Raw genomic sequence first — 17,549 nt, forward strand, 5'->3', positions numbered from 1 at the left:
AGAAAAATGGTCTCAGATTAATGGCTACAAAATTTGAATCAAAGAATAGAATGGGGAAAAATTAGGAAAATTAAATCACTTTATTTTACATATTGCAAATATGTTTTGAAATAATAAGACAAACTACTTGGCAGTAGTGTGTTTCATAAACATAAAACCATCAAATAAATTATATATGTCCTTGTAACAGTGGGCTCAGACATTATTTCCATGGGTCACATGTCATGTATCAAGTGAGTTCTCTCATTAGACTGCCTGGTTTTCCCATTTTTTTAAATAGTAGAGTATGTCTTAAGAATAACTGTCACCTAAACAAGCAATTCTCCAAGGAAGACATACAAATGATCAAAAGGCACATGAAAAAATGCTCAATATCACTAATTATCAGAGAAATGCAAATCAAAACTACAATGAGGTATCACCTCACACCAGTCAGAATGGCCGTCATTCAAAAATCCACAAATGACAAATGCTGGAGAGGCTGTGGAGAAAGGGGAACCCTCCTACACTGCTGGTGGGAATGCAGTTTGGTGCAGCCACTATGGAAAACAGTGTGGAGATTCCTCAAAAGACTAGAAATAGACTTACCATATGACCCAGGAATCCCACTCCTGGGCTTGTATCCAGAAGGAACCCTACTTCAGGATGACACCTGCACTCCAATGTTTATAGCAGCACTATTTACAATAGCCAAAACATGGAAACAGCCTAAATGTCCATCAACAGGTGACTGGATAAAGAAGATGTGGTATATTTATACAATGGAATACTACTCAGCCATAAAAACCGACAACATAATGCCATTTGCAGCGGACATGGATGCTCCTGGAGAATGTCATTCTAAGTGAAGTAAGCCAGAAAGAGAAAGAAAAATACCATATGAGATCGCTCATATGTGGAATCTAAAAAACAAAAACAAACAAACAAACAAACAAACAAACAAAAACAAAGCATAAATACAGGACAGAAGTAGACTCATAGACAGAGAATAGAGACTTGTGGTTGCCAGGGGGGTGGAGGGTGGGAAGGGATAGACTGGGATTTCAAAATCGTAGAATAGATAAATAAGATTACACTGTATAGCACAGGGAAATATACACAAAATGTTATGATAACTCACAGAGAAAAAAATGTGACAATGAGTGTGTATATGTCCATGAATGACTGAAACATTGTGCTGAACACTGGAATTTGACACAACATTGTAAAATGATTATAAATCAATAAAAAATGTTAAAAAAAAGAATAACTGTCACTTATATGTGGAATCTAAAAAAGTGACACACAAAGAAATAAAAATTTAAAAATTTAAAAAAATTTAAATTTAAAAAGTGATACAAATGAACTTATTTACAAAACAGAAACAGACATAGAAAAGAAACATATGGTTACCAAGCGGGGATGGAAGGGAAGAGGGATAGATTGGGAGTTCTGGATTTGCAGATACTACCATATATTAAATAGATAACAACAAGGTTCTACTGCATAACAGAGAGAACTATACTTAATATCTTGTAATAGCCTATAATGAAAAAGAAATATGAAAAGGAATATATATATATGTATAAATGAATCACTACATTATACACCAGAAATTAACACAATGTTGCAAACCAACTATACTTCAGTAAAAATAAATAAAAGTAGAAAATTTTTTAAATTTTAAAAAAGACTGAATAAATATATTTAGAATTTTTCTTACATACTATAAAAAAAGATGTCTAAGAGAAAACTATTTCCAGCATTGAAATCCCCGTCTATCCTAGGAGTACAATTTGAAAAATGATCATCTGGAAAATCATGCTTGGGTTGTCCCTGTATCTAATTTCATGTTTCCTTCTTGACAAAGACTTGTCCTGATTTGAAACTGGAACTCTGAGTTGAACTGAAGGATCAGAACATTTAAATTATATCACAAATTGGGGAGTGGGTGGGGAAGAAAGGAGATAAAGATAGCACATAGTCAAGCGCATACTGTAGGCTCATGAACCCTTGGCTACCTTAAAATTCGTAAAATTTTTCAGAGCCTCAGCTATCCTTTTGGCTATTTGCCTAGCTTTTGTTAACAATACTTAAGAACTATTTGAACTTCAGCTTGTTACAAAACGACATTAATGCTAGGGTAAACTTGCCTGAAACGGAATATTTTGTCAAGGTATTGTTCTTCCTTTTCTCCTCTTGTGAATGAGTTTGTACTTTTCTTTAATGAAATGTTTCAGCAAAATCTCACATGCTCTCTCCTGGGTGTTCCTGCAGTGAAGTCATATGGTTGGGCACGTGCAATGATGTCATGATTGGCATTGAGTTCACCCTGCAGGTTCAAGGTGACCAAGTTGGAGGTGAAAGAAGGACATCCTGGGATGGGTGCACCTACTAACTTATCAAGAATTGAAGCACTTTTTATGGCCATGCACAACTTTTAGAAAATCTGTTTCATAGTGAATGAAATAATGCGTGTAAGGTGATCATTCCAATTCCTGGAACATAGTAAACACTCACTAAATGTTGATTGTTATTATACTGGTTTGTTTTATACCATGTCAGAATTCCTGTAATGAAAAGAGAGTTATGGAAAAATAGGACCATGCTGAACATGCAGTCAGCCAGTAACTTTTTCTCCATTGTAAATTTACTCAGTACATTAGAAATCCTGATATAAACACTCAGCATCACCCATAAAATCCCTGAGATCTGGATGAAAGAATATTCCATGAAGAGTGCACTTTGGGTCACCTCTTGACCTTTCATGATTTTGAGTGTGGAGGAAGATACCAGGAAGGCCTTGAGACTAGTAGAAAGGAGAAAGAAAGCTAGTAGAAAGAAGAGAGAGAGCTAGTAGGAAGTTCTTTTGTTTACATTTGATGGCTTCTGGGGAAAATAATCACCTGTACACAAGATCTGCAATCTTGTTAAACATTGCCATTTGAGACTGGGATTAAAAAGGGAAACTAACCTTGAAAATAATATTGGAGGTGGCTTAGATAAATTTATTCTATAGCTATCTGGAAGGTCTTCTGTACAAGCAAACTTGTTTCAGCAGAATGTATTTGCTTGGGAAATAAGGAAACTGGACAATAAAAGAATAAAGATTTCTAGATGTAAAGACTATATTGCCTTGAAGTGAGTTGTGGTTGTACGAGTTGTGGTTTATAGTGAGGAGCTTTGCTTTCCATGATAGAGGGTTTTGTTTTGCCTTTTTTTTTTTTTTTTTCTTTTTGAGAGTAGAAGATATGGTTTAGAAGTTGTTTTATAAAGGGAGATGATGCACACTTTTGGCAGTTGCATGCAGTCTGTTATTTGTGTTGCTCTGTAATTGAGAGGCATGTTAATAACCTCATAAAAGACATTTTGCTGCCTCTTGTTTAAATGTTCAGCTGTTCTGGGGCCCGTTATTTCCCCCAGGCAGCCAGTGACTGACTGGAGTCAGCAGGTTTTTATGGCATTAACAGCAGTTTGCTCTTTTATTTTTAATGACACCCCCTCCTCCTTTTTTCCTTTTGTAGGTTTCTGCATCTGAGAATAGCCTGGTGGCCGGTTCCACCCTTGCTGAAGATGATTCCCGTAAGCACTTGTTCTTAGGTCTGGAGGGTGAGGGTCTTGTTCTCTAGTCCCTGTTTGGTGGTGGTGGTGGTGGGGTGACCCATTGCTGTCAGTGCTGACATAACTATTAAATCCAACAACGTAGCTCATCAAGTCTTTCATTTGATTTTAAGGACTGATATTTGAATACCCTTCACACATTTCAAGGTGAAAGAAGTTGAATTCAATTAAATATGATTAACTTGTGGCAAACTGAATAGTTTTGATGCTTCTCTAATTGAACGTATCCTGTCTTTTGTACCAAACCTTTTCAGGGCTAATGCTGTAAAAACTGTAATTTTGAAGTTTTATTTTAATAGAGGTTTGGCCAAGAAGGACTTTATTCATTTATAGAGATAAAACATTGGTATTTGAGTTACCGTTAAAAAACATCTTTTTCTTATTTATCTAAATGTGTATTATAATCTGCCCTCTGGCTAGATTCTAGAGATTTTCCTTTTGGTGGATCACCTTTTCTTCCTGTTTTGGAGTCATTTGGAGCCTTATGTCTCCCAAAGACAAAACACTTTTTTTTTTCTTTACTATGTCCACTTTTGATTCTGATGTCCAGGGTATTATTTTTTAAATTATGAATTTCTAGCTTGTCAGGTTAATTAGTTTACTAAACACTAAAACTTCAGCAAAAAGTAGACGTGTTAAACAGATCTCTAACAGACCCTGCCTTAAAATTTCAGAGAGAAACTCTTGCTACTTGAATCCAGGAACATTCCTTTTGCAATCATTTTGCTTGGACTAGAAATTTTTCTGAGTTTTGACTAGGTTTGCAAAACATTTTTTTGAAAAATAAGCCTTAACCTCTCAGTACTTTGTTGACATAACTCTAGATTTTAAGGAATTCTTTTATGGTTCCTTGGTAACTGTGTAAATGACTTCTCTGTGCTTCTTCTGAGTTTTCCACACAACAAATATATTGGCAGGAAACTAACTTATGCAGGTGACACGTCCATGATTATGAAAAAACCAGCATGGGGCCTTTTCCCACAATCTTTTTGGATTTTTTTTGGGGGGGGGGTAATTAGGTTTTTATTTATTTATGTACTTATTTTAATGGAAGTATTGGGGTTTGAACCCAGGACCTCACGCATGCTAAGCGCATGCTCTACCGTTGAGCTATACCCTCCCCTCCCACAATCTTCATCCATGGATATCTGCTATAGGACTGACCAAAAGGACAGTATCAAATTATACACACATATATACTTGAGCACGTGTTGTGAAATTTCTACCCACACATTGCCCCATTTTCCCAAGTTCAGTTGAAACACCCTAGGAGTTGTTGGGAGTGCTAACTACCAAAAAGTCATCAAAGTCTATAAACAGCCTTAAAATATGACAAATGCTACAGGGCAGAAAGTTCCTTGTATAGGGTAGTTTGGATTCCCACTGTGTGTGGCAAAAGGTGAGGAAACCTCTGAGTTGAGATCCTTATTTGTCAAAGAACCTAATAGCATAGCTTGTAGCATTAGAATATTCTTCAACAGAAGAACAATGTTTTTGCTGGTGTTGAAGGGACTTGTTAGTGGAGGTGCCTAAACTTTGCTTTGGGGAGGAACCTTTCCTGAGACTTCCCATGAGGTACAGTAAAATGCCTTCCTTTTGTAACTCAAGCAGGTAACTCCCAGGTTAAGAATGAGGTCCAGCAGCCTGTGCATCCCAAGCCACTAAGTCCAGATGCCAGAGCCTCCAGCCTTTCTGAAAGTTCTCCTCCCAAAGCAGTAAAGGTATGATGGCAATTTCTCTCGGAGCCTTCAGATGCTGGTTTACTAGTAGATCTCTTGCATCTTTTATCATTGTGTTCATTATAGCCTGTTTTTGTTTTCTTGGGAATGAAAATGCCAAATCAGGGCACACTTGAGTCTATCACTTTCCCTGGAAACCTTGCTGCTTCTGCTCAGGTGTTTGGCCAGGAGGGGAGGGGCCCATTAATATCGCTCAGTTTGAAATCCAGAAAGCTCATGAAAGAAAGCCCAAAGTTAAAGAAAATAACCTGACTTTTTTTTTTTTTTTTAAGTCCAGGTTCATAAATCTGTAAATGGGTAAAAACCTACAAAATGGGAAATATGAAAAATCTGTTAAGCTAAAATCAGCGTATTGGATGGGAATGTGTGATGTTAACTTAAAGACTTTGGCTCAGTGGTGTGAGGAACTTGACCATAACATGATTGGTGGTCAGCACATTTAAAGAAAGAATGTGTACATTCCAATGGGGATTGGCCAGCCCATTTGTTGTAAAAATGGATATTTAAGTAATACTTACACTAGGATACAATATTAGATGTTAAAGAATGTACAAAATGTTTGTACCCTAGGAAAATCTTACTAGGCTCCTCAGTCTGTGGTCATCTCCTTTTATTCACTGATTTTTAGAAATAGTCTTTTCCCTTTCTGTGAACAAATATATATTCCCATAAAAATAAACAACAGTAAAAAAAACAACCCTACACCTGTTTTAGGCTGATTACTTGTTTTAATTCAATGCTCTGCTTATGCAGTGCTAATTTACCCACTTGCGTTAATAACCAAACATACCCACACTTCTTTGCTATCCTCCTCCTCTGGTGCTCTTAAGGAGCCAGGTTTTGTTTCAAAAGTTTTAACATTTGAGAGAAACTCAGTAGTTTTAAGGTGTTTTATACTGCCTCAACCTTGTGCACGTATCTGCCATGTTTCTATCTCTCAACTGTGGGCATGATTGGTCCCTTGATGAAAGTTCTAGTGCACAGAAATGATGAGCCGAGGACATAGGGGAGGGTTTGGACCAAAAGGAGGAAAAAGGAGAATCCAGGATTTAGGGGATAGATTTAAAAAGGGAGGAGGGGATGGAGGAAGAAGGTAATGTGAGAACTTTAAAGAGAGTAGAGAAGTATGAGAGAGAATAAGGTTTAATTGAAAAGGGACAAAAGGTGAAGAAAGTAGCAAGAGAAAACAACTAAGTGAGGGAGAAAGAACCGAGCTGCAGTGATGGAATCTGCACATGTATTCAACATGACCCTCTCTTCTGGCCTTGAGGATCTGCTCATGCTGTCATCAGCCCTTTCTTTTTCCAATATCCAGAGTCCAACAAAGTAGCAAATGCCACAGGGTTAATTTCCCCTCCAACAGCACCCCTGCCCAGATTGAGTGCTTGGGTTGTGGTTCTGGATCAAGAACAGCTAGCAAATCTGACTTGGCCATGGATTCTGTGTGACTGAGAGACTAGGTAAATTCTGTGCCTAATCTAAGAACTAGAACCTGTTCTCGAGTACATTTGAGTTCTCAACCCAGTCTTGCTTCCATCCCTCAAGTGCTAGACCAGACTGCCTGGTCCTGGGTTGAACCTTTGGGGTCCCTTCTGATTCACACTCCAGGGTCTGAGCTGATGAGCAGTGTACAAAGGAACGCAGCTCACTTTGATCTTCCTGGCACACCAGGGAGAGGAGATGGAGCTAAAGCTCCCTCTGCGCCTGCTCAAGACTCACACCTGCCTCTTTGGCTCTGGTTACTCAGCAGCAGAATGCAGACAAGCCTGCTTTCACCCCACACACACCTCAGGTTTTGAACATTGGGTAAAGACTGGAGTAAACCGGCCTGGCTGCCTACGTTTTCCCATGGTCCAAAGCTCAAATGATGATGGTGTACAGAGCCCGGAGGGTACCCGGTCACATTCCACTCTTATTTAAGGGCTGTTTATCTTCTCTTCCTCCAAGTTACCCTTTATATTCTGCAGGCAAGTATATAGAGACGTCAGTGTTTATAGGAAGACCTGCTGGCGTAACTGGTCTCATAGCTATAGACGGTGCAACAGAAGTTGTTTCTCCGGTTTGGGAAATTAAATACAGCTAAGAATAAACTTATTCACTCGGAATAGATTTTTGGGTCCCACACATCCTGGAAAAACTGTTCTTTAGTGCCTGTTATTGAAAATAGGACATCTAAGGTAAAGATTCAATTCATTTCAAATTTTAGCTTAATAAAGTCAAACAAACAAACAAAAAACCCAGTACTGGTCTTTAAAAGTAAAGATTTTGTGTATTTTGAACACTGGCCAGATAGTTCAGTTGATGAGACTGGTGCTATGAAGTTAAAGTTACAGGTTCCTTCTCAAAAAAGGTGTTCTGGGTCTAGAGCTCAATGGACCCTGTGAGAAGGATCAGGACCTTTCAACTCAAGAGACCCAGAGGTCTCTTAAGCTTTTATGTCCTCCTACTGAAAGGAGTTATTCTCTAAATGTTCCCAGGGGGAGGATAGGGGAGGAGATGTGACTGGCCCTGGGAACTCCTACTTGACCCAGCTGGGCCCAGGACAGCCCAGTCCTAGGTTCCTAGGCTGGTTCTGCTGGTGGATATGGAGAGAAAACATGGCAGCCTGCATGAGAGGGTGTGCACTGAACCACCCCTCTGTGCCCTGTTTCTTCCTCAATGGATAGGGAAAGAGGTTTTATGCTATTTTGCAAATCTATTGGAATTATGCTAGAAGGGCATCTAGAATCTTTTCTTCCTGTCTACATCATTATTGCTTTCTCAGAGCCCTAACCCTTCCTCTACACACAGAGCTATCAATTCAAGGTATGAATATCCTCAAAATGCTTTCACAAAGAGTTTCCCAGAAAACTAGGGGAAGCATTAAGGCTGTACAGAGCCAGCTCAACCACTGCCTGTATGGTGAATAATTTCAGTTTAATTACCTAGATATTTTGCACAAATTGGAAGGAGGAAATGAAAGGGTTTTTGTAGTGTTCTATCTGTAGAATAGAGGCCTGACATCAACACAGAATTTTCTTCACTGTGTCTAAAGGCTAGATAGCATCACCACTTATTGCCAGCTGTTGCCCACTCTCCTCCCCACCACATAAGCACAGACATGTACCCCAACCGGAGCCTTCATTAGACTAAAAAATATACATAAGGCAAGAGAATGGCAGAATGTAGATGAAGTCATAAAAATTTATTGGAAAAAAGCTGTAAGTAGATGCTGATCAGCAGAAGGCCTGTAAGATCCCTCAGATGGGAAAGGCATGACAGTGTTTAGGAACATCAGTTATTTATACGTTACCTCATTAATCCCTGAATATCCCAAAGACACTATCTACATATTTTAATTTGAAACGAAGTGAAGGCTGTCATTTGTTCAAAGTGCTGTGGTGAACTGATTTTCATTTGGGTTAGCATCTGCTCTCTTTCCCCAAAGAATTTCCTTTAATTATGGAAATTTATTCCAGGACAATTCAGAGAATTTAGACAATAGAGAAAATATTCTATTGGCTTGTGAATCAGGAATTCTGAATTTTAATTTTAATTCTGTTAGTGACTGCAGACTTTGATAAGGCATCTGACATCTTGGTGCTTTAGTATCTACATGTGAAAAATGGTGAAGGAGGGGAGATTAAAAAAAAACCTTACTAACTGAAAAAATACATTGTAAAGATTAAAAATGCCTAGCGTTCTAATATTGGCAGTGTTTTAGCCATGAAGGCATGGGCAGGATATACGCCAGGCCTATGGTGGTAGGATTTTTGGGCGCTGACTATGCTTCCTGCTGTCTGAATAGACATGGGGGCAATTACCGAAAAGTGGCTGAGAGCCCAGGACAGAGGAAATAAAGGGAGGCACAGCCGCAGCCACTCTGACTTGGCATATTACCATGTTGGGATCCTCTTGTCTTTATGAAACTATAAGGGCCCCTGAGCAGCTGCTGCATAAACCTTAAATAATATTGAAAAGGGCTTATGTAAAAAATGAAGAGAAGTAGTGGGATTCTGGTAGGTCTGGCTAGTTAGAAGCTTGTGGTTAGTCAGATATTTGAGCTACGAGTCTATTAATTTGACGTTAAGGAGAGGAATGACTTTTCGCTTGTGTGGATGAAGGCTCCATTCAAGAGACAGCCATTGTGGGTCAGGTGTGGGAGGTAGTAAGACACTAAAGAACTGTTAATGAGACACTCAGTGTGTGGGTGAAGGCTCATAAAAGCTTGCTATCCTGAGGTGGGACGTGTTCCAGCCTCAGGTAGATTTGAGTGAGGCTGATTTTGCCACGATTAGCAGAGTTACTGGAAAAAGAAAAGAACACGTGGTTTTATTCTTGGATCTGAGTCTGTAACTGAGTTTCAGCTCAGCTGCAGTAAAGCACTCCAGGGCACACCAAATGCCGTGTATTCATTGAAGGTTCCTGTTTGTCTCTTCCAGCTTCTGCTTCCTGCTCCCGGTACCTAATTTCTGCTCCTGCCTTCCACTTTCCTCCTAATGTGAGCTCAACTTTCAGCTTTCTATTCACCGGGCCGTGCCCTTCTCCTGTTGTGCGTTCTGTGTGTGTGTAAGGGAGGCGTGCTCTGTCGTCCTCCATTGCCCTTTAACAGCATAGTACTCATTTCCTCCTCTACTATGTGAAATTTGTCTCCTGCTCTGTCTTTACTGACCAGAATGAACACTTATTCTCCTAAGTGTTAAAAAATATAGCATTCATCCTGCAGCTGAGAAAGATTTTCAGTCTGATAAGTTGGTACATTTGGCCTATTACATTTACACTGTGTCAATAGTGGTCTGTACAGGCGCTCTCCAATGACTTCAATTGTACTGTTATACCCAAATTTTATTCTACATTTGAATGCGTTTCCTGCTTGCTAGACAAGGACCTAGCCCTTTTAGAGAAGTCTAATTAAAGTATGCAAGATCATTTCCACTTAGGTCCTGTCTTGTTAGAAGTGCCCATATAAGAAAAAGCAATTCTGAGCTCCAAATAAGGCCCTAATATCTTCCAAGAGCCTTCAGTACAATAACATTGAATCGTATTTAAATACCTCCCTTATGCTTGGTAAACTAGGTTGTAGCTGTGGTCTTTACGTTTTCCTTTTTGACTCTAGCCCTAGGTAGGAGTGGAGGGGGTGCTGTTAACGTTCGGTCCTCCACCTTCATTCTTAAATCCTTGGGTGCTATTTGGGAATTTGCCACTTACTTTATTGAACTCCCTTTTATAGATCTTTTGCTTTACTTCCATTTTAAGCCCATTTTCTACTCTCATTTCTTGTCCAAATGCACTTGGAAAACTACTCCTAGTTTTTGCTTTGCCTCCTAGGGAATCATGTGGCAAGTGAACCAGCAGTCTGAATTTTTTATGGGTCTTTTTTCAGGTTTTTAAATCAAAATTCTATCTTGCCCATAATCTGGCTTATTTTAGGTTTACCTTAACCATTTCAGGCCCTGGGCCTTGAGACTAATGTGCATTTTTTACCACTGCAGTGGTCTTAGCAGCAAAGGGGCCACCAAGGTGGCTGAGAGAGCTTCCTGGCCACCTTAACTAAGCTGCTTCTGCATTTGCCGGTTGAGGTGTTTCTGCTGGGACAAGCTGAGGGCTACACACACCTAGGGACTCCTTCCCCTAGTAGCCATGTGATCATTTCCTATCATGTAAAAACAGTTTTGAAATTCTAGCTTTCATCAGTGTAAGAACACCAGCTATTTTATGTTGTTTAGGATTGAGTTTACTAGCAACAGCTGTGATTACCTCACCCATATTCCACACTTTACACACAGCTCGTAAATTCCCTATTATGACTTCCCACCCCCATTACACTAGTTTTATTCTCCACTGGTTTTTTTAAAAGGTTGTAGAACCTACAGCTTTATTGGGCTATGTGTTCTTCTCAAGTCCTAATAAAAGAGTGTGTCTCTTTTAAAATGTTCCATTTATGTGTCAGTTTTGATTTATTTAGAAATATTATGTCTAGTGGATTGAGCAAGTCAAGATTTTTAAATAGAGGGGACTAAGTGATGCTTTATCAAAGTGTCTTTTCCTAATTCCCAAAGCCAAATATTCTTTCTCTCCTTGAAACATATCCCCTTCAGAATCTGTTCTTATAAAAGTCTGTCCTGCTTTAACTTGGGACTTGAACTAAACAATCAAACTTCATTCTTTTGTGTGTGATGCGATGACATTTTCTCCTAATTTCCTGTCCATGGAAACATTTTGTGTGTACTTTTGTGTGTGTGTGGTGGTTTGTTGAAGCCTTTCTCTGCAGTCCGGCCCTAGCTCCACCCATCCTCAGTGGCTGCTACACTTAGGGCAGCCATACAAATCTGGGAAAGGTATTCAGGAGAGCCTCTTGGCCTTAGAGAGTCAACTGTCAGAATCATAGCAGGCTTAGTGTGCCTCTGAGAAGTGACAGACCGGGTAAGGGAGTCCTTAGACAACAAAGTAAATCCCGGGGTCCATCTCAGCAGAGTACTAACTCATCACTGCCTGTGCTAGTTAAAGTTGCCCTCTTCCTTTTCCTAGAAGTTCCAGGCGCCTGCAAGAGAGACCTGCGTGGAATGTCAGAAAACAGTCTACCCAATGGAGCGTCTCTTGGCCAACCAGCAGGTGTTTCACATCAGCTGCTTCCGTTGTTCCTATTGCAACAACAAACTTAGGTAAGTCAGAGCAAAACAAGCCATCTCTCTGTATAGTTGGACCTCCAGAGGGAGTCTTCGGCTTTTAGAGCACTGGTGCTAAAATCTGTGGTGCTAACAGTGTGCTGTTGAAGGTCCCTGAAAAAAAGTAAAAAGTACCATCTAGTAACAAGTATTTCATATCAGGTGATAGTGGTATTTGGAACTTCCTGGTACCTGATATGTTAATTTACTTGTTGGGACTGAAGCTTAAATCATGTAGGTTGCAGGTAAAACCCTATGACCTAATTTAGTACAATGTTTTCCCTTGATATCATAGAATCAAAAGGTTAAGAAATCTCAAGAAGATACTTGTCTAAGCCCTTACTTTAAAGTGTCCCTAGCACTGTATAAATGGTAGAAATAGCAATAAATAATCATAGACCATGTATTCTTCTGTCTATTGCTTCATTTTATTTCTGAGAAAATAATGATGTATTACTTCTTCCAAGTAACTCAAAGTATGGATATAAATGGGGCAAATTGGGGAAATACTCCATACTACATTTCAATCATAGTCTTAGAGAAGGAAGTAACCAGGATGTCACTTCCTCCAGCCTTCCTTCCAGAGCAAGCATCCCTTCCAGCATACTCTTGGAAGATGTCCTGGCATCTGCGTGGCACTTCTGCGGGGGTTGATACCCCACTGCAGCTGGATAGCTCTAGCTTCACAACTTTCCCTTCTGTTGAGCCAAAATGTGCCTCTGTAACTTCCACTCAATGGTTCTTTTTCTGCCCACTGTAATTTTTTCTCCAAAGCACATTTTTCTAAATTTTTGAATTTTTATGTCTTCTATAGAAATGCTGCTGTTTTTATACCGTCCTTTAAAATTTGTTACCCTGCGAGAGACACCAGATCTCCTAAAGGCCAGTCCAGCACTGATGTTAGGGTAGACCAGCTTCCTGGCTACTGCTCGCCTTTCTCCTGTTAACCAGAGCTTTCCCTTATTCAGTCTACTGAGTACTAGCCGTTTGCAGAGCACTATACCCGTTCCTGTAAAAACATGCTTTTAAATTACAATATACATAGGAAACTAGGAGGGGAAAGAGTCAACTTTTTACAAAGGAATATCATTAAAAGTAGTTATGCATTATAAATACTTAAGAAATATATGAATGATCAGAGCCTAGGTGGGATTACCTAGGGAAGACTTCCTGGAAGAAGTAATTTTTTTTCAATAGTTTTGGCAGAGGGGAGTGAAATCATTTGAAAATGGAAGCATGTACCAGATGGAAGAAGAGCTTGTGAAGGTTCAGGCCGAGACGTGAGCATGTTTTTTAATAAGGATAATAAAACAAATATACTTAAAAGGGGGTAGAGAATCCTAGGTGACTGATGTACTTTTAAAGATGTTTTTCTCACTTAGCATCTTCTGAAAATACTAGAGTTTCCAGTTTGCAGCCTGCTGGTGTAAATAAGAGTATACAGGTTAACTTTATGCTCTTTTTTTTTTTAAACAACAGTCTAGGAACATATGCCTCTTTGCATGGGAGAATCTATTGCAAGCCTCACTTCAATCAACTCTTTAAATCTAAAGGCAACTATGATGAAGGTTTTGGACACAGACCACACAAGGATCTGTGGGCAAGCAAAAATGAAAATGAAGAGACACTGGAGAGATCAGTCCAACTTCCAAATGCAGGGGAGACCCCTCAGAGCCCAGGGGTAGAAGATGCCCCCATTGCCAAGGTGGGTGTGCTGACTGCAAGTATGGAAGCCAAGGCCTCCTCCCAGCTGGAGAAAGAAGACAAGCCAGCTGAAACCAAGAAGTTGAGAATTGCCTGGCCACCCCCCACTGAACTTGGCAGTTCAGGAAGTGCCTTGGAGGAAGGGATCAAAGTATCCAAGCCTAAGTGGCCTCCTGAGGATGAAATCAGCAAGCCTGAAGCTCCAGAGGATGTAGATCTGGATCTGAAGAAGCTAAGACGATCATCTTCACTGAAGGAAAGAAGTCGCCCGTTCACCGTAGCAGCTTCATTTCGAACCTCTTCAGTCAAGAGCCCAAAAACCTCATCCCCACCTATCAAGAAAGGTTGGAGCATGCCAGAGCAGAGTGAGGAGTCTGGGGGAGGTATAGCAGCAGAAAGGAAACAAATGGAAAATGCCAATGCCTCTGAGAAAAATGGGAGTGTGGGAAAAGCAACCTGGCCAAACAAGGAATCGAAAGGAGGGGAAGCAGGGAGAAGTAAGGAAGTCCACAGTTTTGAGATAGGGAGTGAAAATCTTATTGAAAATGGTGCAAACTTAGATGAAGGTGATCAAAATCTTCTCAAACAGCAGTCTCCATTAGAACCCAAGTCTAAAAATTGGTCTAGCTTTGCAGACAACACCTCCACTAACGAATTCACTACTCAGAATCAGAAATCCCAGGATGTGGGATTCTGGGAGGGAGAAGTAGTCAAAGAGCTGTCAGTGGAGGAACAGATAAAGAGAAATCGGTACTATGATGAGGATGAAGATGAAGAATAACAAACTGCAATGATGCTGGGCCTTAAATTTGTGTTAGTGTTAGTGAGCCACTGCCCTTTATCAAAGTGATGCACGTAAACAAGCATCTTAGCATGAACTGTAATTCATGTGGAAGTAAGTTTGGAAGAGTTCTTGCTTCATAAAAATCCCCTGCTGCAGCTTAAATGAACCAATTCTAAATGCTGGAGATAACATTATCTAAATTCTCTCTTTTAGCAATGATGATAATCACAAGTACTTTAAGGTCTAATGAGGGGGAGTGAGTGAGGTATTCCAACTGATGTGGTCCAGATTCCACTGTATTCCCAAAAGACAATATGAAAATCAAGAGATGATTATTAGTACATTGCTACACGAAAAATCAAATTATGGAATTAGGAAACATGCAGAAGGGATTTAGGGGCCCAAACACTATGACTGAATGCACTTTAGTATAAAGGGCACAGTTTATATATTTTTACATGAATTCACAATTTATCGTTTAGTATTCCTCTGTTAAGAGATCAAATATTTAGTCTTTTAAAAAAAATTTAGGTTAATTTTCTTATTCTGATATGTATGGGGAATTTATTGCTTTGTATCCTGCTCTCTAAACCACATTCTGAACTGGATTATTGAATTATAGCACAACCATCTTTTTGGAACACCTTTTGAGCACCTTTGGTGCTTGGAAAGAACTGCTGTGTCCCAAATAAGCTATGGTGTTTGCCAATGAATTTGACTACACCCCAAGCGATTGCTTCCTTCTCTGGTGGTATCTGTGCTTCTCATAATTTACTGAAAGCTGCAATATTTTTATAAAATCTTTTGTATTGCTGTTTGCCGTGTTGCATATTAGAGCAAAGTGAGGAGTTTAAAGGAGGAATAACAGGGGAAAACAAAACAAAACAAAACGCCTTAAACCACTTGAGCTCAGATCCCCAAACCCTGTACTCTACTTCTGATATCCTCTTTCTGGGACATTAGTTTTTTAATACTTACAAGCTCTGAAATGTATTGATTTTTATGGCAGACCGTTTTTCTAGGGTGCAATTAAACCAATTATAGGCCTTTTTGGAAGATGGTTTTTCTAGTATTAAGATATTGGAACATTATAAACGTGAGTGCATTTGATGTACATAATTGATACTCCAAACTGTATGTTGGGGGAGAGAGGTGTTTTAAGCTATCGGCTTTTCTTTGTACTGCATTTTTAGAAATTTAGCTTTAATATTTTTTAGAGATGTAAAATATTCTGCTTTCTTACAGTCTTGCTTACTCTGAAACATTTTTATTCAATAAAGCTTTTAATTTACATTCAAACTGTTCAGTGTTCCTTTTCCATTTTTCTTACATTGTTAGTGTCTCTTAGGACCTACTTTTACCTTAGCAGCTTGGGTAGAAAAGGCAAATGGGTTTCAAGTGAAGAGAAGTGCTGTGTATAAATATCACCACTAGGTGGTGGTGTCAGGCTGATCTTAGGCTTTCATCCTCCCAGAAGACAAATTTGTCTTGAAAATTGAAAGCAACCTGGCAAGAGAATTAGTGTGTACATTTGAAATGAGCCGTTTGTTTTACCAATTGAAAATACAGTGATGGTTTTTTTAATTGTTAATTGTACTCAACATTCAATAATTTACCTTACAATTGTGCCTAAATGCTAAATGGAATTTCCAAACACCTCTGCTCAAAATGGACTTGTTTTCTACTCTGGGGAGTGGCATAGTTGGTTGTTTGATTTTCTTGCCTACAGAGGCAACTGCCCCAATTATTAAGGTCCTTTTTAGTTTTTAAATGGGAGTGTAGATTTCCTTCGTGATAGGCAAGCTTTTTGGGTCATCTGTTATATTTTCCAGGGTCACTGTGTGTTTCAAGGTCTTGCCTGGTCTTCTAAGTAGATGGCCGAGTACTACTGTCTGCTCTTTGGCCCCACCACAGGCTGAAGTCATTTAGAAAGCCCTGTCCACTGAACAATGCTTGCTGACATTTGTGAAATATCCAGTCTTGACTTGCATTTAGCTACCTTTACTCTAACTCACTGCTACTCTAACCCATCCACATGGTACTCACCATATCTACTAACTTTATACAAAAAAGTCTGAGTGCCTATGGCCAGCATTTGGGGTATCAGTTGAGTATGTCACTATCAGGTACATGGGGACTGAGGTTATCCTTAGAAGAACGCTCTTCTATGCCTTTCAAGGGCTAAGATAGACATCGGTACAGAGAGTAGAGACAAGAACTAGCTCCATAATCAATATAATAAAAGGATATTCTTATCAAGAAAATGACCCGATGACACTAAACATTCTTTGAAAACAAAAGAACTGACAGCCAGATAGAGTCCTTACTGTTTATTCTCTCAGCTCTTGGAATGAATGAATGAACAAATGAATGTTTGGACTTTGTCAATGTTGATAATAGGGTGATGTAAGATTTTCTGTTGATGAAGCAGGGAAAGGGGCCAGCTTGGGACTTGAGATGGTTAAGGAGACTCCTGTTCATGATTGCTACAGGGCCAATTGAGTTCTTCTACCAGCTTGCTGGCAGGAACCACTCCTGGCCAAAGTGAAACCTGTACCAAGTTTGTTTTCATTACGTATTTCATCAGCAATACGTTTGCTAACGGTCAGAAGGTTGAGAAATGGTACAAATGTGATTTTCTAGGAGTAGACCTTGAGACCAAGATCACTGTATGTCAGTTTCTATGTGCCATGTTAGTGTATTCTTTGCTCCTTGTGGCTTTGATTTGAATTCCCATGGGGTCAGATGGGGAAAGTTTACTTCTTTTAAAATGTATCTTGACTATAGCATAGTTCCCATTAAGCTGTTGCTAGGTTTGGACAAAAACAGCTGCAGGCAGTGGTTCTCAGACCAGCAGCAATGGCATCACATATGAGTTTGTTAGAAATGAGAAATGCAAATTCATGGGCCCTACTCTGAACCTCCTGAGTCAGAATCTCTTCAGATGGGGCCCAGAAAACTTTGAGCAAACTCTCCATGCAGGAGACGGGACAGCTAATGTTTGAGCTTTGGCACACTAAAGTTTGAGAACCACTGAACCTTCTAGACTACTTCTTAGGATGGCTCATTTTTTTCTCA

At 39.5% G+C, this 17,549-nt stretch overlaps 1 protein-coding gene across 3 annotated transcripts in view; it reads left to right on the forward strand.

The window, feature by feature from the left end:
• The window catches only part of LIMA1 (LIM domain and actin binding 1), a 71,062-nt gene extending 55,700 nt beyond the window's left edge, over positions 1-15,362 (forward strand). For 2 of the 3 annotated variants that reach the window (XM_045523513.2, XM_045523514.2), the window contains exons 8-11: positions 3,504-3,561; positions 5,209-5,321; positions 11,847-11,980; positions 13,463-15,362. In XM_045523513.2, the coding sequence (XP_045379469.1) occupies positions 3,504-3,561; positions 5,209-5,321; positions 11,847-11,980; positions 13,463-14,468 (1,311 nt within the window). In that variant the 3' untranslated portion in view covers positions 14,469-15,362. The remainder of the gene's footprint in view (positions 1-3,503; positions 3,562-5,208; positions 5,322-11,846; positions 11,981-13,462) is intronic. The other variant, XM_010964276.3, reaches the window with a different exon arrangement.
• Positions 15,363-17,549: the final 2,187 nt, after the last annotated feature.

Source organism: Camelus bactrianus, chromosome 12, assembly GCF_048773025.1.
Source record: "Camelus bactrianus isolate YW-2024 breed Bactrian camel chromosome 12, ASM4877302v1, whole genome shotgun sequence".
NCBI lineage: Eukaryota > Metazoa > Chordata > Mammalia > Artiodactyla > Camelidae > Camelus > Camelus bactrianus.